Source organism: Agelaius phoeniceus, chromosome 3 (genome assembly GCF_051311805.1).
Source record: "Agelaius phoeniceus isolate bAgePho1 chromosome 3, bAgePho1.hap1, whole genome shotgun sequence".
In the NCBI taxonomy this organism is placed as follows: domain Eukaryota; kingdom Metazoa; phylum Chordata; class Aves; order Passeriformes; family Icteridae; genus Agelaius; species Agelaius phoeniceus.
This window is the reverse complement of record NC_135267.1, coordinates 93379261-93402789: the sequence shown is the minus strand read 5'-3', so window position 1 is coordinate 93402789 and position 23529 is coordinate 93379261. Positions and strand designations below refer to the sequence as shown.

General features: G+C 41.5%; 1 protein-coding gene across 2 annotated transcripts in view; it reads right to left on the bottom strand.

Annotated features, from left to right (window-relative positions):
- The window catches only part of HHAT (hedgehog acyltransferase), a 147575-nt gene extending 124508 nt beyond the window's left edge, over window positions 1-23067 (bottom strand). The window contains exons 1-8 of one of the 2 annotated variants that reach the window (XM_054629519.2): window positions 22912-23067; window positions 22473-22597; window positions 20592-20659; window positions 19277-19390; window positions 18473-18667; window positions 16981-17193; window positions 14226-14397; window positions 4713-4863 (exon numbers count right to left, since the gene is read on the bottom strand). In XM_054629519.2, the coding sequence (XP_054485494.2) occupies window positions 4713-4863; window positions 14226-14397; window positions 16981-17193; window positions 18473-18667; window positions 19277-19390; window positions 20592-20659; window positions 22473-22566 (1007 nt within the window). In that variant the 5' untranslated portion in view covers window positions 22567-22597; window positions 22912-23067. Of the gene's footprint in view, window positions 1-4712; window positions 4864-14225; window positions 14398-16980; window positions 17194-18472; window positions 18668-19276; window positions 19425-20591; window positions 20660-22472; window positions 22598-22911 lie in introns of those variants that run through there. The other variant, XM_077175873.1, reaches the window with a different exon arrangement.
- Window positions 23068-23529: the final 462 nt, after the last annotated feature.

Genomic DNA, 23529 nt, shown 5'->3' with positions numbered 1-23529 from the left:
TGAGACCTTGCACAAGGACCACTTTTTTTCAGGTCATGTGAATAATCTTAAGCAGTAACAAGGCCAGTAAACTAAACTAAATGGCAGACAATTTCAATGGCAAATCATAACCCAGATGCCATTTCTGGATGTTACTAAAACATCACTGACATAAATTTAACTTGCTTGTATAGAACTGTGTGTGTCTATACATGCCAAATACAGCCCTCCTAGTCCACCCCTTAGGCATGCAAGAAAATCAGGGGCTGCCTAATGTCAGACTCTTGTCTGTCAAGAATCAGGATGTTAAACACAGAGTAGAATCTAAAACCTAAAGCATGGTAGTTGAAAATTACCTGATCTTTATCACTGCATGTTTTATTTTCCTCTGGCAGCATTCTTCAACTTCATTTTCTTTAATCTAGATGAAATACTGTTTACAGTGAAATCTATGTTTCATATGCTACTTCTGCCTGCCTTCTTGAAAAGCCTCTACTCTTGCTGAGACTAACCTATATTAAACATGCATCAAGTTTTAGCATACTTCATCCCCAACACATTTGTCTCCAAACCATTTTGGGATATTTGAGAATGACAAGATTTCAAGGTGGAAAGACAGAAGAAGTAATGGAATCACAGAACTGTTGGGGTTGTAAGGGGCCTTTAAAGATAATCTAGTTGCAATGCCCCTGACACATGTAAGAACAACTCTCACTAGATCAGGCTGATCAGGACTCCATCCAACCTGGCCTTGAACACTTCCAGGGACAGGGCATCCACAGCTTCTCTGGGCAACATATTCCAATGCCTCACCACCATCTCACTAAATTGCTTCTTACAATCTAATCTAAACCTCTCCTCTTTCACTTTAAAACCATTTCCCCTTGCCTATCACTACCTGCCTGCATAAAAAGGTCACTCTCCCTCTTTTTAATAAGCCCCCTTTAGGTACTGGAAGGCTGCAATGAGGTTTCCCTGGAGCTTTTGCTTCTCCAGGGTGAACCCAACTCTCTCAAACCATCTGCATAGGCAAGGTGCTCCAGCCCTGGAACATCATCAAGGTGTTGTGCTTCTGCATATTTCAAATCAGTCTGTGACTAGAAATAACTGTGGGGTTTATGTCATGCTGCTCCCACAGCATGGCAAAACATATCTAACTAATGTGTCCAACATTTTTGTTGCAGAGTCATACCCTGTAACAGTATGAAAAAAATAAAAAATGGAAGCATGATTATTTTTCCATGAACAACAGCCAACTGTTGTCCTAATTTACAAACTGACAAGTTCCTCTACGGAATACATTGCCAAGATAATTTACCAATATGTCAAATTTTATATAGGATTTAGTTATATACTATCTTTTGTTTCTGTAGTTTCCAAACCATTACTCCTCCACTAGGATATTTTTCCATATTTCAATTTGTAAGTTTCAGCAGTAACACAACTACTTCTAGTTGCACTACACAATTCATTCCCACCACCTGAGAAACTGTATGGCAAGCATCAGCCTTGACTAATTCTTTTAAGGCACAAGTTTCCAACAACATTGGTTCTTCTCCCACAATTCATTACCTTGCTTTTAACCCTGATAACAAAAACTAAGTTTTAATTCATCATGGCTTAAGGTAAAGCAGACATTAAAAACTAAGACTGCATGCCACTGAACTGCTATCCTCTCTGGAAATCAGGAGCTCAGAGACTCCTTTTCACAGCTATAATAAAGCTTTTGAATAGCAGTGTATTTATCATGCATTTATTACCTATGCAGCTGCATATTTAGCTAGCTAATGATATCCAGGTGAAATGAAACCAGAGTAACACATTCAACACCTGTATTTGTCTTGAGGCAGCAAACAAGATTGATAATTTTTTGACTCTAGAGATTGTTCTGATTAAATGTGAATTAGGAAGAACCTATCATAGGCTTGATAACTTTTTTAATTAAAGTCTTTTATTTTTAGGTTTGAGTGAACACTATTTGGTTTATTGTTTAGTACCACAGAGAGGCAGACTACTTGATTTGGTTTTTTAACTCCTGCTTTGCTTTTCAGCTCTAGAGAAACTTTGGACACTTTTAGACACACTGTGCTATCTTTCTTACCTTCCTGACTGAAAGCTCTTCCACGTGCTGTAACACAGTGAATTATGTCAGCATGTACTGACTAGAAGTGACACAGGTCTGGATAGATGGGATCAAAAGCTTTGTTGTTATGCACAAAGGACACCAGGTGGTGGTGCAAGGCTCCTTAGTAGCATATTTGTGACATTCACGTTGTGACATTCACGTTGTCTTTCTCTCCAGGCTACCTTCTCTCCTTCAAAATGTGCACTGCTAAAAGCTTTGAGACAAAAATTGTAATATTGGGCTTGGAAAGTCCAGCCTACATGTTCCTGACAGTATTCTCAAGTGGATATCAGCAAGAAGGGGAAGAGTAAGCCAAGCATGCACAAGCACTTTTTCCTGAGCAGTGTCCCTGATGCCAGACAGAAGGTAAGAGTGGTCTAATTCCAAATCATTTGGATTATTCCAATCCACTCCATGTCCCAGCCTGGCCCTAAGAAGTCTTTAATAAGCTTTACCAGACTACTATTTAATGAAAACAGTCTGGTAGAAATCTCACACTGCCAGATTAAAACAGACATGGCATTCTTAATATTTAAATTTGACACACTCTGATAAAGTTGTCAGGAACATTTCTGTTAAAGTCTTGTATTTACAAACTATCAAAATGCATTTAGAACTTTGGGGAAACAGTGTCATGGTTAACAAGGTTTCACAACGTAAGCCATTTACTTTCCCCTTTTTTCATAGTTTTATGCTAAACTCATAATTTGCAAACTTTTGTCCTTTTCAGTCATACAGTTCAGAAACAAGGGCTATTCCTACTTCTAACACAACACTCCTATACAAGATACTGATGCACCACATCAGACTGCAAAGCCTCTGGGTAGAGTGTTTGAAGAGTTTAACTGTAAAGGCATAAAGACATCATCATTCAGGGCATTCACAAAGCTCCTTATTTATTTGAGAATGTCCCATAACACAGCAGCCACAGAAAAATCTACTACTAAAGAACTTTGAGGGCAAGAAATCAAGCCAGGTATATATTAACTGACATTTTTCAACATGCAAGCAAACAAATTCAATCTGTGAAATAATTTTATTACTTATGGCAATGAATTCTTGATAGAAATTAAATAATCTGGCAAAAGATTAATATCAGCACCTGACACTTATTCCTTCTGTAAAGAAAGGCTTTCTACTTAGATATTAGTTTCAATTTTTGTACAAGAGTAATGAATATCTTAAGGAATGTCCAGTTTTTTTACTGTGATACACCACACACATTTGCAGGTGCAGAGCACTTTTTCATGGCTGTTATAACTACCTGGCACAGTATTAGGATTTGTGCTGAAATTCACTTGGCACCTCCAGTGCAACACACAGATTCCCTGGAATAAGAACTGACAAAGGGGAAAAATTGCTGCTGTTTGCAACTCTGCCTACAAGTGCCAGGAGGCCAAGAAATGCTGTTCTCATGAGAGTGCCTGGTAAAAATGACAGATTTCTACATTAACTCTGTAGGTCGTAAGTTCAGTGCAAACTCTGAAAGAGCATTTAAACCAAAGCAGTTGTTAGTAGCTGAAATAATTTTTAATAATTCATCTGTTTTCTGCACTCTTCCTGCTGCATTTCTTTGAATACTTCAGATCTACACATGCCAACTATTATAAACTATAAAGCCTTCTTGTTACAACTAGCTTCAAGCTGAAAACAAAATTAAAATCTCATCCAATAAAACTCTGATAACAGCAGGCCCACTGTTTTAATGACTAAAATTAAAAGCTTTATTCATATTGCAGAGCAGTCAGAGACAAGATGGAGTAAGCACTGTTCTGACAGGCTCTGCACTAACACAACAGGAGAGAAGCCTCTGCACTAAAAGACAGACAAGTCTAAATCATTAGGGGATTGTTTTTAGAAGTATGGGGCACAGAGCCCCAGAGCCTGAACGAATATTGGCTAGTGCAGAGGAAAATAAGGGAGGAGAGAAGTCAAGTGAATCCACTCTTACATAGAAGGTAAACATTAAGCAGAATCCACCTAGGAGACAGTTTTTGGTGAAAATATTTCAGTGAACACTGAGTTAAAGCAAACATAAGATAAAAAATTCATAGGTTTCTGAAAAAAATATTGTGCTGGAACTCCTGTAAAAGCAAAGCAGATCCAGAAATCCATCCTACTTTATAAACAAGTATAATTTTCATAGTACTTTTAATATATTCAAGACTTCCTCTACCATATGACTCTACATGTTAAAATATTATAACTACAGCTTTCCTCATGTGATTAACCAAGCATTTATTTTCAGTCTTTGGAAGGATTTCAAGCTCAAATAACATGGAGTTTAGATGCAGACTGAAAAAAAAAATCATTTAATAGATAACTGGAAAAAAAAATTACTATATAAACGAGATAGGCTGAGTCTAACTCTAGTAATTAAAAGGATGAAAATGCTGAAATGGGTACTTGCCCTTATCCCTCCACAGTGTGAAAAAAGTAACCATCAAGTTGAAGTCCATTTAAAAAGCACTAAAGATGAATAATAGGGATGAGAGAAAAAGCACAAGGACAAGAAAGCAAACACGTATGTGAGTCTGAACACACATGCATGCTCTTACTGACTGCCATGTATCAGTAACAAACTGCCTGAAAAGCAGCAATGACTAACCTCCACATTTTAGTGAAACTGTGCATCAGGCTCACACAGCAAGGCAGAGCTGGAGGCTTGAGTCCATCCATTTGAAGGAGAAGGCCAGGAACACCATACAGAACCAGATATTTCACATAAAAAAAAAGTACTTGAGCTAACGCCAGGCCACCTAAAAGAAAAAAAAAACAACAAAGCATACAGTAAACAAGTCCTGAAACATTTAAAAAACCTGTTAATACTGATGATCTCCAAACCGCAATTGTTCTAAGAACTAAGGCAAGCACCATTTCTTGATAGGATACATAACATTTGTCTCTTCACAAGAGACACAGCACACAAACCCATGCATTTAGGGTATTAGGCACATATACAAAATGGTACCCTCATTCCAGCATGAAGGCACAAATATGCATCTGTACTTCCAGTCTCCAAAATCTCTGGACTGTGGGTGTTGACTGCTATGAAAAAAAACCAAACAACTGACTTATGTCGAGCTAAAAATCAGAATATACTAATATAAGCAATGAGCATTTACCACGGGGACAGTAAATTTATCTTTGCAAAAAAACCCCAACCAACCACTCTACACTTATTGCTCCAGAAGAGCCATAACCAGTGGCTATAGCTGCACATTATCCTGACATCCCCACGAACACTCCATCCCCTGCTAGACTGAGTCCCCAGAAAATAACCCCTGCTGATGCCTTGTGAAGGCTGACCTGGAACAGGGGCTAGACAGATTTAAAGAATAAAGAAGTATTTATGAAAAGGCCTCAATGGATACACCTTGGGCAGTACAAGAGCCCAGCCATGGCTACACCCAAGATGGACCCAAAATGGTCACAAAATGGACAACCAGTCACAAGGTCTCTCACTTTTATAAGTTCTGGTCCATCAGAATATTTGAGTTAATTGTCCAATTATAACTTTAGGTTATGAAGTCCCAGCCTTCTTGCTTCTCTCTTCAGTCCACATTGTTTATGCTCTTGGACCTGAGATTGGGGTGGTTGTCCTCGGTGCCAAGCTAGGAAAGGAATTGTTTATCTACCTAGTCTGTGAAGAGAGCTTACCATCCCTTAATATGAAGCTCAGAACTGCAGTACAGAATCTGAAAAAAGCAGTACGGAATCTGAAAAATATAAAAGCTAAAACCTAAGGCATCATTACAAGATCCCCTTCTGCTGCATCCAAAGCATAGAAAACTGGAACTCCACTTGGCATAATGTTTAAAGCATATTTCAGTTTTTAAACCCACAGACAAGGTCTCCTTAAGGTCCTGTAGCTGCCTTAATTCCAAAGGAGAAATTTCATCAGTGTGCTTGCTCACAACCTCAGGTTATGACACAAACTCCAGCATCTTACACAGATCTGAGATGTAAAATCATACATATTCTCATTATTATTATTATTACTATTCATGCAAGTAACAACCTTCGAATGCATTATAAAGGAAGGTGATTCCTACTAATATTCTAAATGTTTTTTGTTGAAAAAAGTAGTATTGACCAATAAGTAAAACTCCAGTAAAAAGCAGAGGCCAACACCTTTACAGAATTGGTGAGGTCATTGAAGGACCCAATGACTTTGGTGAACTTCTCCATCTGACAGTTGGCATGCAGAAAATCTCACCACAAAGAAGGGAAACTAAAATTATACTTCAATACAGAAAAAAATTATAAACTGCAATTGCTACATCTCCTTCTACCCCAGTGCTCTGCTTTTGCTCAGTTATATTACCTAACTTGACTGAAGGACTCGAGACATTCAACACATTTTTAAAGCCTTCCAGCAGACTGCCCTTGGAGACAAAGTTTTTAATCTGACTGTAGCAGTACAAACTCCATGAACATTTAAGTAACATGTCTTTTTTTTTTGGGGGGGGGGGGGGAACATCTCTATTGCATTCTGCTGACCAATGAGTATACTATGGATGACAACCAAAAACTAAACATTAAAAATTCATCTACTGGAGTGAAATTCTGGCAGTAATAATGTCAAATGCAATATTCCTGCTGACCTACACATGGCCAGTATTTTCCTACAACAGTACAACATTTTCAGTTTTGATATCATAATCCATGCACATGATAAGAAACAGTTGTGCCATACAAGATAAAAAGTGATGTTAGAACAAAATACTGAGACATGAAGCTTATGTTATTTTACTTCAGGGCAGCAGGCATCAAGTATTCAATAACATTTTCCCCTGGAGGAAAACAAACAATCAGAAGCACAATTTGGATACTAGCCAATTAGCTCCACATTAGATTACTGCTAAATCATCTGTACAGCCAAATTTCTGCTTTAATTCCCTTCTCATTCAGTATCTCATTTCTTTTCTGACAAATTTCATTGGAGAGCTGAACACTGTCACCCACACAAACCACTTATGAAGATCATAGCTGTCTGTGTAGTAGTAAAATTCAAAATCTTTTGGCTGTGCTTGATGGGAAGGTATTTAGAAACAGGCTTCCAGTCTGAGACCCAAAAAAATCAATACATTTGATTTTAAATATAATGATGAAAGACTGAGTTCACGGATACAAAGTCATAATATGCAAGTTGGGGAAAAAAGGCATTTTCACCCTCTCCAATAATACACATGTAGGTTATCATTACTGTAACTAACAGGCAGCTCAGTAGCACTGGCATCTTAAACACAGACATCACCTCACAGTCACACCCAGCACAGGAGCTACTCTGCAAGTGGAAATTCTAAGACTCACAAAAACAGCAACACAAAGGTCCCTATCAAAGTACAGAGATCAAGTTCTCATTGGTCTTGGGCTCATGCCAGCAGTAGGAAAGTTCTGGCCACACTCGGAAAACTAAGGGCAAGATTCACAGCCACACAACAGCTGGGCTGCAGTGGCAACAGGCACAGGCTTCAAACCTTCCTGCATACCTGAGACACTCCAGCTGCTTTGCATTTGCTTCACTCACTTGCACAAAGTAGCCAGAAGCAAACTGACTGCTTCACCCGATTTAGAAGCATGAAATTAACAATCAAATTCATTAACAATATCACATAATTTCTTCTCTAATTTTTCATATAATAATTCCTCCACACACATGAGCATTATTTTAAATTGGAAACAAGCCATATCAAATGTGTATTATAACACAGCTGAGAGGAAGAAGTACTGCCAAGATTCTATCTTTTCTCCAGAATAAATTAATTCAAAGGATTCAAAGTTGAGATTATTTTTTTTTAAAACAGAATGTGTTAAGGGATAAAATATCAAGGTAAAGTACCTGATCTTAATCCCATGCATTTCAACAGTCAAGCTGTTTGAAGTCCCAGACTAAAGCAATTTACTTTTATAGAAGCTGGTATTTTCAATTTATCATCTTCCCATCCTTAAAAAATTCTAAGCTTTCCTATGCTTTAAAAATGTATTTAAAAACCTTAAAATATTTTCCTTAACCTTAAGTTTACTGCAGAACTGCATTTCCTAAGTTGCATAGAGCTTTGAAACAAAGATCATGACAAATTAGAATATTTACATGACTTAATTTTAGTCTACACATTCTCAAAATTCTAACTGGTGGTTTTTGACAGAAATTAACAAACAGAATATTTTCATAAACAAACAACAAAATGTTTGCATGCAGATATTACAAATCACACTTGACATTTTTCTGTCCTTAAGACAATACCAAAAGTCATGGTCAACCGTAACTTAGAAGGCAATTTTATGATCAGCACAACATCACAACTTTACTCTTTTTGCAGCTACATTGACCCTATGGCATTATTGATTGGAGATGTTTGTTTCTGTCACGTACCAGCACAGGTTCCACTAGAAAACAGAGATAAATATGCAGTCACATTTCAAAAGGGTTCTGACACATGGCAGAAGTCTAATAGGAAGCAGACATTTCTAACAGCCCAGAATTTGGGGCCATATCACCAAGTTCAAAATATCTCAGCCTTCCAGCAGCACACAAGAAGCAAGAAATATCCTTCTGTGGATGGAGGAGTGGCAGGAAAGTACCACAGTGTTTGTCCTGGAGGCTAAGTGCTTCTTTTTAGAGAAAGATGAATGGATATAAAGGTTCCAGAGTGAAATTACTTAAACAAGACTAAACAGAACTGTCAAGGGACTCTCAATCAAGGCATAGACAGGTCTTCCAAGTTAAAGTAAACCAGAAGGCTTTTCAAGCACACACATGCTTTAAAGACACCTACCATGAATACTCCCAAGGACTTTGTGAAACTTGGTCTAGTGGAAGGAATGCCCATGGCAAAGGGGTTGGAATTGGATGATCTTTCAGGTCCCTTCCAACCCAAACCATTATATGAAAATATCTACTGTAAGCATTGTGTTCTTAGAAAATTATAGAAAATACTTGCAGGAAAAGGCTCTCTAAAAAAACCAAGAGTCATCACATTGCACTGTTTTTTACTGGGATAGAGTTAATTTTCTTCACAATGGCCAGTGTGGGGCTGTGTTTTGGATTTGTGCAGAAAACAGTGTTGATGAAAGCAGAGAGATGCTTTTGTTACTACAGAGTTCAGAGAGTCAAGGTCTTTTCTGCTCCTCACCCTCCACCAGTGAGAAGGCTGAGGGTGCACAAGGGGCTTGGGGGAGGCACAGCCAGGACAGCTGACCCAAGGGGTATCCCATACCATATACTCATGCTTAGCATCTGAAGCTGGGGGAGAAAGAAAGGGGGGATGTTCAGAGTAATGGCATTTGTCTTCCAAAGTAACCATAGTGCATGAAGGAGCCCAGCTTCCCTGGGGCAGATCCAACACCTGCCTGCCCAGAGAAGTGAGGCATTAATTCCTTGTTTTGCTTTGCTTGTGCATGCAGTTTTTAATTGACCTATTAAACTGTCTTTATCTCAATCCATAAATTCTCAGTTTTATTCTTCCAGTTCTCTTCCCACCTCTCCAAGAAAAGAAAAGGAGTGGGCAGCTGTGTAGTGTTCAGTTTCTAACTGGGATTAAGCCACAATATGCATGAGTAAAAAGAAAAGTAGTCATAGAAGCAAGTTAACTGCCAATAGGATCTTGAAGTTTAGCCTACAGGAAAGATTAGAAAAAGACAACTTACACACATGAACACTTCTTTCAACAAAACAGGGAACAACTTAATATTCTAGAAAAAAAAAATCGAAGTTTTCTGATTTGTGTTTATATTTCCAGTTTTCAAACAGACCTCAAGATCCAAATATTTCATCAATTTCTCCTTATCTTTATCTTCCAGGATGGAAAAAATCTAAGACTCCTCTTAGTATTTCACTACTACTTAGATGAACAGATCTTCTGATTTCAATAGCAAAATGCTGCATGCTTCTGAAAATGAACTCAGAAATCTACTTCCTATCTGTGGATTTATCATAAAAAACTGCAAACACATCAAAACCAGAACCCTACATCCAATTTACACAGATTGCTCTGTAGGTCTAAGTGTCAAAGAAGAACATACATAACATTTCTTCTTCTAACAAAATAAAACATGAGATCAGCAACTACAGATTAAGCCACGTGGCTCTACCTTTGAACAGATCATATTCTAGACTGACTTACATGCCCCTCATATGAAATTACCCTTTTGAAGTAGTAGAGCCTAGTTAATAATTAAAACAGTGATAGCTAATTGACACTACCTTGTGCATGCTTCACTAGAACAAAAGGACTGCACCTGTTTAGGACAGATACATGAAACCCACAGGGAATTCCCAACATTCCACCAGGTGTGTACAGCCCAGATGCACATCTATACATCACACACCCCTGGCAAAGCACAGACAGATTCCTAGCAAAATATATTTTCACAACTACAAGAGCTATTAAGATGAATCCAGTGCAACAAGTATATTCAACAACGTATTTTCATACACATTTCTGTCTTCCCTCATTCCCTGCACCTTGCCAGATGGATGTGAAGCTTTGCTCAGATGAGCAGGGATAAAGAGATGGTGCTGAATCACCAGGATAAATGTGAAGGCTCGTCAGGGAAATACAGCAGTGTTTCTTCCAACATCTGCATTTTCAGAATCAGACTTAACACACAAATGACCTAGCAACACACATTTCAGTTTCTATACAATAGAATGTACCTCAGCAGAGTGAATTTTACCATTGATAGTCCACGTTGTCATAGCAAAGAAAAAAAAGAATCACTTGTTTCAATTTGAGCTCTTTCAACCAATGCTATTAAGCTCCCCATTACCACATGTCAGTGAATTTGTCATTCAGCTGCAGAAGCCTGAAGAACAGACATTGAAAAGGATCACCAATCTACCTGTCTTTTACTCATTTCTTTTCTCTTGCTTCATTACATAGCATATCCAAAAATTACTCTGTAGAACAGATGAACCTCTGCTCTGGCACAGTGTAGCTATTGTTCTGGTATGCTGCAATTCATCAGGATACAGGATTACTGGAATTCATAGTGGCTTTTATTCTTGGTGCCTGCAAATCTACATTTTACACTGTAAAATGTAAAGGCAGAAAATTATTCCAAATTAATGTTAAAACTGAGAAGAATGAACTATCATGGCTTCCATTAACATGGAATATGAGTCTTCCTGCTGTGTCATTAATTCTGAAAGCATCCAATTCTTTCAGCCAGTCTGACTGATGCTACCAGAACGAGATGCAGCACCAACACAAAACCACAGAATTGCTATAAACACTGCATTTGATAGTCATCATTAAAATGCACAAATGCCCTGATATTGCTCAGTATGTCAACAACTAACCATCCACAGACACAAACATTTGTGAACAGAGACACAATGATTTGTGAATTCTGGAAAATGCTCACATGCTCCAAACAATGGCTTCCTGGGACCAATAAATAAAAGTTCTGTGATTGCACAGCTGGCATCTTTAAATTAATTCTGTGTTCAGAAATTCACATCCCTTCCACAAACTGAAGGACCATACATATATAGCAAAGAGGCATAGAGCTGGACACAGCCCAATCATATTCTAGATTCTGTTCTGGATGTGGCACCTGATATTTGGTTACTGAAAAGCTATATTGCACCACTTGGTATGTTGCTGCTTCTAGAAACTCATTTGCCTCTGATTCCATCCATACAAGAGAAAATACTTCTCCTACTGCTGGGTTACATTCTCCTACTACTTTTTAATTTTATACCTGTGTGCCCTTAGCAATGTTAGTTTAGATCACTTTAGCATTTCTGCTTTACATGGCCATAAATGGCACTGTTATACACTAGCATTTTTTAACAAGCATTGTTACTCAGGATTTAGTTTTGGAGTATTTTTTTATTTCTTTGATGTCTCACCTTACAGGAACACCACACAGGGATGCAGAACACACTCTAGCTTCACAGTCATGAGGAGTAGACTGACATCACCCTTAGGTGCTGAGAGCAAAACCTCACAGCAGTGCTGCCTTGCCTGCACTTCTGGCATTTACTGCCCATTGCTCAAAGTTATCCCAGAAAAAAAAAATGCAGTAGTGGATATAAGCTCCTTAATTAGAAGTGAGTGAAGAACAGCCTCACAGCCTTTCCCTTAAGTTTACCAGGCTATCAGGGCAGCCAGGCATCACAGTGTAAATAGATGCTCCATGCTGTTTTGAAGCTGCTGCAGTCAAACAGGACACCCAAAATGAACAAACCCCATCAGTGCAGAAAGGCTTACATACCATGGATAATCCTCCTGAGTCAACAGCAAGCTGCTTCTTTGGTCTTAAGACTCAGTTATCTGATGAAATCAGTTCCAATAACACAGCATGCAAAGTAACAGAGGAGAGAGCTTGGCTCTGTACAGGAACTGGTGTAGAAGCATGCTGAGATCCATAAGGGTCCAGTGAGACTTAAAAGTAAATTATTTCCAGTACCCATACTCATATATTGGTAGTTCCCTAAAGCAAGTCACAACAGTGGCCTACCACTGATTTGAGTCTAAGAAAACCTATATAATCAATGTGATAAAACCTGCAGAGAAAATTAAGTGACCAACTTCTAGCTCAAAATCTCATTTATAGTATAAATACCTGCCTAGATTACTACAAAAACAAAGCTCAGTGAGAATAGGGTTACACTTTGAGAACACCTGTCCTAAAGGCAGGGTCTCCACAGGCAGCTTGTTAGAATACAAAAATTTAATTTGACATAGGTACCTTTACAGTCCAAACTTGCTCTAACAGTGGCTTTCATCTCCTGTTGCTTTGAGGCATTTTCACCTTCTCTAACCCTCTGTTCAAAATGTATTTTAATTCTTAGGGATAACACACTTTATTTCATCAAATAAATACACAGACAACTTAGCCATTGTCTATAACATAACTCTCTCCCCTCCATATAAAATCAACACTGGTAGTCTTGAAGGGAGGGAGGAATCCATCAGTAGCACCACTGCTGGAATATTTCATGCCTAATTCTGGAGCCTTCCCTGCATTATCAAGTGGCCAGCTTTTTGTAACACACACAAGCACGAGGAGCTAACAGATTTAACTCATCAATGAACTAATGTTTAGAATAGAAAACTCAGAACCCCCTTTCTAAACAGTGATTGAGTGAGGAGTGGAACAAACAACAAACCACTGAGGCATACCTCTCCCTTTCTTGCTCTCCATCTGCCCTTGCCCTTTTTTAGATATCAAAATTATATACTAAAACATGTATCAAGTGTGTATGTATGCACACATGGGTACACATAGAGTGCTCACATTGCCCTCTGCTGACCAGAGCCAAGTGCAGTCCAAGTGCTCTCCAACACACACACACACTGTGGTGACACAGGTGAACTCCATACCAGTCTGTGCATCAATCCCTGGTGCAAGGGACACCTCCTGCAAGAAATCACCAAGGCTTTTTCAGAAACCAGTTTTAAGGTCTGGAGTTTCTTTGCTTTTTTCCTTCCTACCTGGTGAGACAGCTTGGGAAGTGGGGGCAGGAATCAAATCAAGCACATATGCCAGTTGCTTACATACCATCACCTAAAGCTTTTGCTGATTTACACTGCATTTGTCAGCACTCTTTTTCCTCACAGCTGAGCATTTTAATGAAATACCAGGGAGCTGCAGACAAGGTAGAAGTGGGGGAAGCCAAGCAGGAAAATAGAACTGAGAGGCACTGACTACTACTTTCAGGTTACCTTATTTGCAAGTCCTTCCTTCTACTATTTTTACAAGTTCTGTCCTTTTACTTTTCAACGTGAATGCATAGAAACATCAATCAGAAGGAGATAAAAATCATTCTTTACATCTCCCCTTCTTCATCCCCACAATTAATAAACTCCTTTTAAGTGTCCACTTCTATGACTTGAGGGGGAGAATCACCTTAGATCAAAGTTTAGGGACATACTCTAGACTGGAAAAAGTACAGAATATTTTTTAATTTAGGAAGCAGCTCAGTAAGTTCAACTAAGCTTATGGAGAATCCACATGTTATATTAAGAGTCCGTAGACCACCTTTCTGATAGTGGCTGGCTATAGTGTGCATTTAAGTACCTACAAGTGGACATTAAAGAGATGCAGACTGGGGTTCTTGAACTGGGGGAAGAAGAAAGATTTCTGCTATTGGTTCTATACTCACCCAAGGCCCAGTAAGATGCAGATTCCAAAGGCAGAGCACTACTGTAGAGAGCATGGATATACATGAGGTGAATCATCAGCTCAGCCAGGCACCACCAAAAGAAAATACGAATTATGCCCACAATTAAGATGATGAGATTGGTCTTCACACTGAAAGCTTCTTGTCTCCTCATCTAAAGAAGAAATCCAAAGAGGTTACCTGGCACAAAACTGACCATTTTACTCAAAATACTTATCCTGGGAACTTTTCACTATACCATTTGGAAATTCCTCACACACTCTATAGAGGGAGTCTCTCCATTCTCAATCTCAATAAGCAGTAGAAACCAACAAGAAGCCAAATGTGTATACACATTGCACCTAACTGTTATAAAAAAGGCTAACTGTTGTTAACCTGAACAGAATCCAGACACGAGACTTTAACTCCTGCAACTTGACCTCTGGAGATAATATAAAAAGATTAAAGAAACTACAGCTAGGAAGAAGAAGGTTTTCCAAGCAGCAGCCCTTCCAAACAGGAACAATAACTGCTTACTCTTAAAATATCTCCAACTTCTACCAACTGCAGAGAATCAATGACTTGAGGACAGTTCTTAATTTTCCTCCCATAGCATTGCCAAAGTCAGCAAGATCTACAGAATGTGCTGAGAAAATGGAAGTGCAAGTTAAATATCCAATAAGGCAAAGCTTGCAGTTGACAGGCTTCTCAAGAAGCTCCAAACTCTTAGACTGCTGACTGCAGTAAACACACTGGCATATTATTATTGCACCACCTTTCCACAATAAAAGGGAACAGAATCAAAAACCAGAAACACAGGATTGCCTAAAAATTCAGCCATGCGTTATAGATCCATTATTGTGTGCAACATTTCCTTCTCCAATCTCGAACTGGCCCCCAAAAAAGCACATACAAGAGAAGTAACCAACTCATCTGCACAGGTCTCAGTCCCAAGCACAGTACAGTTAACATGCACACTCATTTGGAGGGCTCCTTTGTATCAGCTACATGCCAATCTGAAAGCTTGGAGACTACCATTTATCACAGGGATTTGCACAACAGGCCTTCAAACCCATGTCTAGAACTGCTGTGCTTGCTTCAACTCAGCAATTCCACAAGGCCAGTGACAAAGTGGCAGTGGATGCCAATTGCCAGAATTGCTATTACACTCTCTGGGTCATACAGCAGTCCATTGTCTCCAGCTCCAGAATTTCTGCTTTCCAGTGTGCTCAGCAGGAGCCCTCATCCCAGGCTCAGCTTCAGTTGAGGGGTTCTGAGAGTGGTCTCTTAAAGAGCATCAATAAAGATTCTCTTTGTATTGTGCATTTTGAATCAACTGCTGGGCACTGCATCCTTGGAAACCCTTTTCTGATCTCATCTGCCAAGGTAATAATACCCTCTGCTCAGGTAAGAGCTCTGACAATACCCTTCAGCAAACACATTAGGGTTGCTCAGTTTGTTCCATCTTTTTAATGGCTTTAACCACACATATCTGTACATATTTAAGAAGAACCTTCTGCAAATACAGACATATTATTCTCAATCTTTCTTTTTCTTCTTACACCAAGAATACATGTGCTCTTTGCATAGTTCTTTGCTGAGCCATATCAGGTGAGCTAAATTTCAAAGCAAGGCTCCCCCAATTTTTCCTATCAGCTATCCCCAAGCTGTTTTCAGCTTGGAGTCTCATAGGTCTTCTGAAACAGTCCTTGGAAAGAAAGTACAACTGTCCCTCTCCTGGTGTACAAGGATTTAGTTAGAATTTAACACACTTCAGGAAGCTACAAAACAATAATAAGTAAAAAAATACTACCTCAGTTTCTATGCAAGCCTATGTGGACTTTTCCCACAATATCCAGCCCAAGATAACAACATTCAACCTTGCATCTTCCAAAGCAAGAGAAAACAAATGAGCATAGGACTTTTCACTCAAGGATCCACTGGAATCTAGTTTCACTTTCATAAAGCCCCGTATTTGCTTTGGCTTCAACAGAAAATTCCCAAATATAAACAGAAGCAAGCAATCCCTAGGCTTCTATGCATAAACTGAAAAAGCAGTTTTATGGTTTGACATGTTCACTAATCTACTTTGGCACAATAATTTTAACCATAGATGTAAAAGGTTGTGATGCCATTTCTTACTCAAGTATGTAAGAAAATATGGAAAGCAATAAAGGATGAAAACATGGACTTCTCCCATCATGTAAAAAGCAGGCTTGAAAAGAAGCCTGCAAGGGACTAAGAAAAGCATTCAGTACAGTTTGTAGGTTTTATATTTTAAAGAAGCTGGTCAGTTGAAGCAAAGTGCTCCTACTAAGTAATCAGCTGTTTTCACATCAATGTGAGGAGAAACTGGAGTTTTCAGGAATTCCCAATACAATCTATCAGCTTTCTGTGGCTCTGAAATCCATTTCAGATTTAAGAGCAAGCTTATGCTGAAGACATTGGCATTATTTCACTTGATGAAGAAGAAAACAAAAAACAGTCCAGAAGCTGCATGCTAAAATTATGAACACTCTCCAAATGTAACAAAGCATGTCACTGGCTCCCGGGTTGAAGGGATGAATCTGATGTCAGAGAAGAGCATCCTGTGAAGCAGAAGAACTTGGGCAGACAGGTTTATGTTAAAAACTGATATCCAGGACATTAAAAAAGTTCTCATGATTACTCAAAATTGTAACATTCCCATAATATTATTTCTTGATTTTATAATTCTGTGGAAGACAGCTTTAGACAACCAAACAACAACCACTGTTACCTGTTTACTGAATTCATCAAAATTCACAAGGGGTCCATTATGGAATGTAGGATAGTAAAACACATATGCCAGCATCCAGGGGAAGGAGTGGGATGACTTCTGGCTAGGTGCATGCCAGCAGTACTCCAGGCTGAAGCTAGTGCAGAACAGGCAGCGGACAGACACCGTGAAGAGCAGCAGATAATATTCATTTTCAGTGTCGTACCACCTTCTCTGCAAAACAAAACAAAACCAGATCATGATGGTGCAATGCTGTGCTTTCTGCATGGCAAGACAGCAATGTCTACTCAGATCTCAGCTTTTGGGGTCAGCAGCAGCAGCAGGAAGAAACTAAAGCCAATAGCAGCGGGAACAAGAACCTAAAGTGAACAGCACTAAACACATGAACAACAAGCACTGACTTTTGATGGAGAAAGGTCCCCCAGAGCTACTGCAGCCAGCATAAAGAGACAACAGCTTAGTTTCAGAAACACATCAGGCTGTGAAGTACCAGGACAGCAGGAGAGCTCTTCTTACATAAATGAAACATTATCTACCTCAGATTTAGTCCAGTACTACAATATTCAAACCAGCTGGCAACACAATTGATAGCCAAGGGACTACCAGGGCTGTAAAGAGAATCAGTCACTCCTGAGAAAACTTCAGGCTAGAAAAATGTTACTACTGAGCATTTATTGATTCTTTGACACTTGGTATCACACATTGGCCAGCAAAAAAACCAATCATGGCAAAAAACTTGGAAACATCAGCAAATGTAACTTGGCTGACTGACAATTTGTATGGCAGTGGGCCCCTTCCTCAGCAAAGCAAATCACAAAACTGACCACACCACAAAAAGAGATTCTACACACTCATTCCCCCTCCACCTGAACATCAGGGCAACAACCCTTATAACAAATGTACTGTTTTTCCCATTGGTCCAATGAAATACAACAGGACACTTTCTCACAACTTGTCAACAGTTTTTCCGTATCTGTACTACCCAGAAAAAGCCACTAGACAAAGAGCAAAACTGAGCTTGCTTACAGCTAATTGATGCAAGTAACTCATTTGTACAACTCAAACTGTAGGAGAAAGTCTTCCTCCCTGCAGAAGTCACAGTCACCAGTAAGTACAGGCACACTTAACTCCTGGAGTAACTCCTGGATACAAACCCAAAACCCAGCACCTTAAATTGGCATGATTAGAGTTCCAATGAAATGTGTTTAATAGAGCACTAGTGAAGTATTATCACACTCCAGTGCTACTGAATACCACTCACACATTAAGGGACATACTTTTATTCCAATGCACTGGCCACCATGATAGAGAAATGTGACTTTAACTGGAGAAGCTCCAGCACAAGTCACTGCAGTGCTACTGCTTAGGATTCCTCAAACCAACGCCTGCTCATACCAACTGAAGGGACAGTATGCTGCCATAGAGATAGATGCCACTATAGACAACCACCACCATAATTAATTTGATGCTTAATTAGTCCTTCTCACATTACCTTGGTTTCTTCCACAGCTGGTATGCGTAAAGTGGCCAGAAGGATAAGAGAGCACAACCATGACAGGAGTGACAGCTGAAACTGAGCCACAGCAAAGGAAATAGCTGCATGTAACAAAATGACAGCAAAGCCTTTGATTCCCAGTAACAACCAGCAGGCAGCCATTCCATAAACCATCAAGCACCATGGTTTATACTGTCAGAAAAAGAAAAGTTAACAATCTTTTAGTTTAATTATTTCTAAAGAAAAAAGGCACTCAATACCTCTGCTACCTACACAGGTTCTGCAGTAGAGACAAATATAGCCAACAGGTGAGGAACACACATGAAAAACACAGAAACCCAACTGTAACCCTGAAAGTGAAAAGGAAGATGTTTCTGTAGTAGCATCACGTGAAAACCAGAGCCTCCCTAATTTGAGAGAGAGCATAACTTCTTCCTTTCCTTCCTCAGACTAGCAGGTGTGACACCACACACAGATCATTTCCCACAATCATACAATCATTTAGCAATCATGCCAAAACCCAAGCAGCCATCACTTTACATACTTCCATCATAAAGGAACAGCTGCACCCCTCTCATGTGTACAAATCAAACTATGCTGTTTAATGGCTTACAACAACACAGAGGCTTTTAGAGGTTGGAGGCTGAAGTCTCCAAACATTAAGGCAACCAACCCCCACACACAATTACACACCACAGCATGAGATTTACTGCTGTCAGTGGCCTCACTGCATAGCCTCCCATGGCCACAGTAAACAAACCCATCAGAAACTCCCCACTGTGAAAAAAAATCCCAACATACCTTCTCCACCAAGAGCCTGGACATCTGTGATACCAGCAGGTGACCAACCAGAAGCCAAAGAATACGTTCCCTTCCCCATTCAACCCAGTAGCTCCACTCAAAGTCCATGGGGTCCTGTGGCATGAAGGGAACTGTTCACTATGTGTACCTGGCCATAAGGGACAAAGGAATACCTCCAAAATAAAATTGCTGTGTGGTACCCAACAGAACTCCCACATCTCAGGAATACCAATTCAGCAATCCAGTTGGATCACTTACAGCAGTGAACTCAGCACCATTTTCACTTCCAATGGGGCAAAGTTCAAGAAAACAGAGCTTTAGATGGTGTAGTGACTCCTCAGCCTCACACTGGTGCTGAAGCTGAGCAACTTCAGCTCTCCTGAGGGATTCAGAGAGCAGCTCTGCCTTGGAATACCAAGAACTTCAGTAGAAAGGTACTTTGCTGGAAGAAAAGTGTAACTCCCCATTTCAGCAAAGTCTAGTTGCAATCAGATGGAGTTAGGCCAGCTGGAGTTACCTGTGGCAGGAGATTTTTATCTAAATTAGGTAAGAGGGATCAGCCAGTAGCCCCATGTCCAACACAGAGCCTTACTAAAAGTTCACCTCAACTGCCTTAAAGCTTTCTAAAAAGCACATATCAAAGGTCCATTACCAGCAGTGATGGCAGGCCTAAACACCAAAACACTTACACAGACATGCATTCCTGCTTTTGTGTAAGCAATCCTTAAGATTAGTTGCATTATTTGCTTTTGACCTCACAAACTTTTGAAGAAATGCAAGCAAGCGGAGTAGGGATGTGGTTTTTTGTTTGGGGTAGAGGACTGCCAGTTTTCTTACTGTTTTAGTTTTGGGTTTTTTTAATACCAACTATGTTTCTTTAAGACCTTACACCTTAAAATCTGTTCTCCTCTATGCTGTACTACAGGCCAACCAAGAGAAAAACGTGTTAATTGACATTAAGGATTATCCAAATCACCCAGTAAGAAGAAAAAGGGGGAGAAGGCGCAAGAAGTGTCAAGGTTGATCAGAGTTTTAAGGCCAAACAGTAAAATAGAGGGTTATCAAGATAAATAGCAAAGGATAAACACTTAAGCCAGGGATCAAGAAAAGAAACAGAACTTTGGTTTTGATTATTAGATCCAGACACACCCAGCCAGTCTCTCTTCCCCATCAGAAACATCAGACTAAAATTAACTATAAAGATTCAAATCTGCATGTTACTATAAACTTCTAAAGCTAAATCAGAAGCTTGGATGTACAAAGGGCAGGGAGGCATGATTAGTCCCACAAAGCAAGACACTGTCACCCCTCCTACCTTTTTTAGCCCCCGAAAGAGAGTCCCTGGGTCCAGCCCAAACCTTCTGTCCATTGCAGCTTCATACTCTGAGGGAAGAGCAAACCTTTGATAAGGACACAGCAGCCAGAGCAGGAAGAGTCAGGGGTGGGTTCTTTGCTGCTCAAGAGCAACACCTTCCCATGTGGTCTCCAGCAGTGAGGATACCCATATCCAGGGAAGGGCAAGTCTCCATGTCCCTGCTCACTAGGTGGGGAGCCCAGCAGCACCACAGCTGTGCCCCATAGTAGTGGCAAAGCAGTTTCCCAGAACCAGTGTTTTGATTCCCCCTGGCCATAGGGACAGTAGCAGCAACACCCACCTTTTAGCACACAAGACCTGCACTAATCCTCCTCACTCACCGTTTTCCAGAACTGCCTAGTGTCTCCCACCAGAGCAGAAGGGGGACACAGACTCAAGAGTGGCCAGTACAGCCAAAACAGGGAAGAGCTGCTCAGAGAAGCTGCCTCTAGAGCCCACTGCCACCACACTTTGCCACTTCTGCAGAAGACTTGCTGGGTACAGGACCATGGGTGCACAGCTTTGTACCCAGTTACAAAGAATACTAAAACCTACGTGTACAATGTTTACAATTACTTTCCAATAACTATCATCTATGTTAGACAGTGAGCTTCTACTCTAAACCAATCTAAAAGGGCCAACATCACAGCAGAAGATGAAGGCCAAGAAGAAGAAAGGCTAGACACACCCAGATTCTTCCATCTTGCCACCTGAACCCCCATTGTAAAAACCCCAAAAATCTATTTTTCACTCTGTGATAAATTCACTATCATTCTACTTAAACTTTCGTGGCATGTAATTCTTCATGTAAGGTTGGTAATTGTTTTTTCTAAAGGCTAAATCAAAGGCACAGGGGTCTTGGGCTCTATGCCAAAGTCTCTGAGCCCCCTGGGCAGGGGCTCGAGTCCTGCAGGGCAGTTAGAGGAACTTCTTGGGTTCCAACAACAGAACTTCTTCCACTGCTCTGCAAACACCTATCTGGCACTTCTGTTCTTCCTTTGAGTGCTTTCAAGAGCCAGGTAGTCATTAATGTAGAACTTTGTTAACTAAAGCCTAATAAGATGCAATATATATTCTCTGCAAAGCCTCTGTAGCTTGTTATACTTTTATACAACCTTTATACTTTTTATACAACCTTTATTTCCATTTAAATACCAATGTGCAATAACACAGCTTCTTTTCATCTACAAATTGTACTTAATTTGTTTAAAATCCCGCCCTTGCTCTGCAATACATAGGTCCACAGCTCCAAACCAAGCCACCACAGCAGGTACCAAGAGGTTACACAAGGCAGAAGTAGGTGTTTGGAAACAAGCTGACCACAAAACTCTACAGACAACCCAACCATTGCTCTGAGTCCTGGATGAGAGCTCCAGGCAGGGAGCACCAACTTGCCCTAGGGCCTCTCTAGGTTCAGACCCTGGCAAGTACCAACAGAAGGCACAGCTGCTTCTGAACCACCCACCTGCAAGGGGCTGTTGGTGACTACCCATGGAAAACAAGAGAATTCAAACCAAACTTTCCTGAATTTTCCCTATCTGAGTAGCTGAGCTTCAGAGGTCTCCCTCATCTTTTCCGTGACAGCCACGTCCGAGTACAACATTACCGAGGGCAGTCCTAGCACTTAAAGGCAAAAAAGCCCTGGGACAAAGCTCTCAGCTCAGGTGGCATCTGCCTACTGCTTCCTCGCACAGAGCAGGCTGGCAGCTGGGAAGAACACGGGGGCTCCTCGCACAGGAACAAAGTAGAAACCGATCAGAGAGGAGAACTCACACCAAACAGCCTGGCCAGCCACGGGCGGGAAGCTGTGCCCGAGCGAGCCCGCCCACGTCGCACACTTACTTCGGGACACTTGGTGCGCCTCGTAGAAAGCGTAGAGGTGGGAGCCCACGGTCAGGAGCCCGTAGAGGCACAGCTCCCAGGCCGGCAGCAGCATCGGCACGGAGCTGCTCCCGCCGGCCGCCTCCCTGCGGGGAAAGAGAGACAGGAGCGGTGTCCTGGCGGAGAGCAGACGGGCACCGAGCAGCGGGACACGGCACCGCGGCTCCAGGAGCCCGCGCTCGCTGCCGGGCCCGGGCTCAGGGGCGGCCCCGCTCCGCTCCGCCCGCAGCTACCGGCAGGGCAGGCGAGCCATGCCCGGCCGCGCCGGCTGCAGAGGCCGCGGGTCCAAGGGCTCGGCACGGCCCGCGGGACCCTCGGGACAGAACCAGGACCGGATCCCGGCCGCTCTCACCGACCTGGGACAGACGGGAAGGGCGGGGAGAGGCCGCTGCCCCCTTACCTGAGGAGGGCTGTGCCGCCGGGAGAGGAAGGAGCGGCAGCAGCGGGCTCGGGCCGGCTGAGCGGAGGCTCCACACCCGCAGGTGGGAGGGCAGCCCCGCGCCCGGCCGCTCCCGCCACTGGAGCGACCCCGCGGCCGCCGTGCCCGGGGTCCGCCCCGCGGAGGGACGGCAGGGGCGGAGCGGGGCGGAGCCGGGCGGCCGGCGCTGCGCGCCCGCGGCCGAACGCTGGGCGGCGCTGCAGCCCGCGCGCCACGGGGTGTGCGCGGCTACAGGGTCGGCGTAGGCAGGTAGGGGGTGTGCGTACACTGCGGGGGACAAATACACAGCTGCGGGGGTAAATACACCTATGGGGTGTAAATACACTTATAGGGTGTGCATGCACAGCTACGGGGTGTAAATACACAGCTACGGGGTGTGCATACATCCACGGGGTGTAAATGCACTTACAGGGTGTGCGTACACCCACGGGGTGTAAATATACAGCTACAGGGTGTAAATACACAGCTACGGGGTGTAAATACACTTATAGGGTGTGCATAAACCCACGGGGTGTAAATACGCAGCTATGCAGTGTAAATACACTTATAGGGTGTGCATACACCCACGGGGTGTAAATA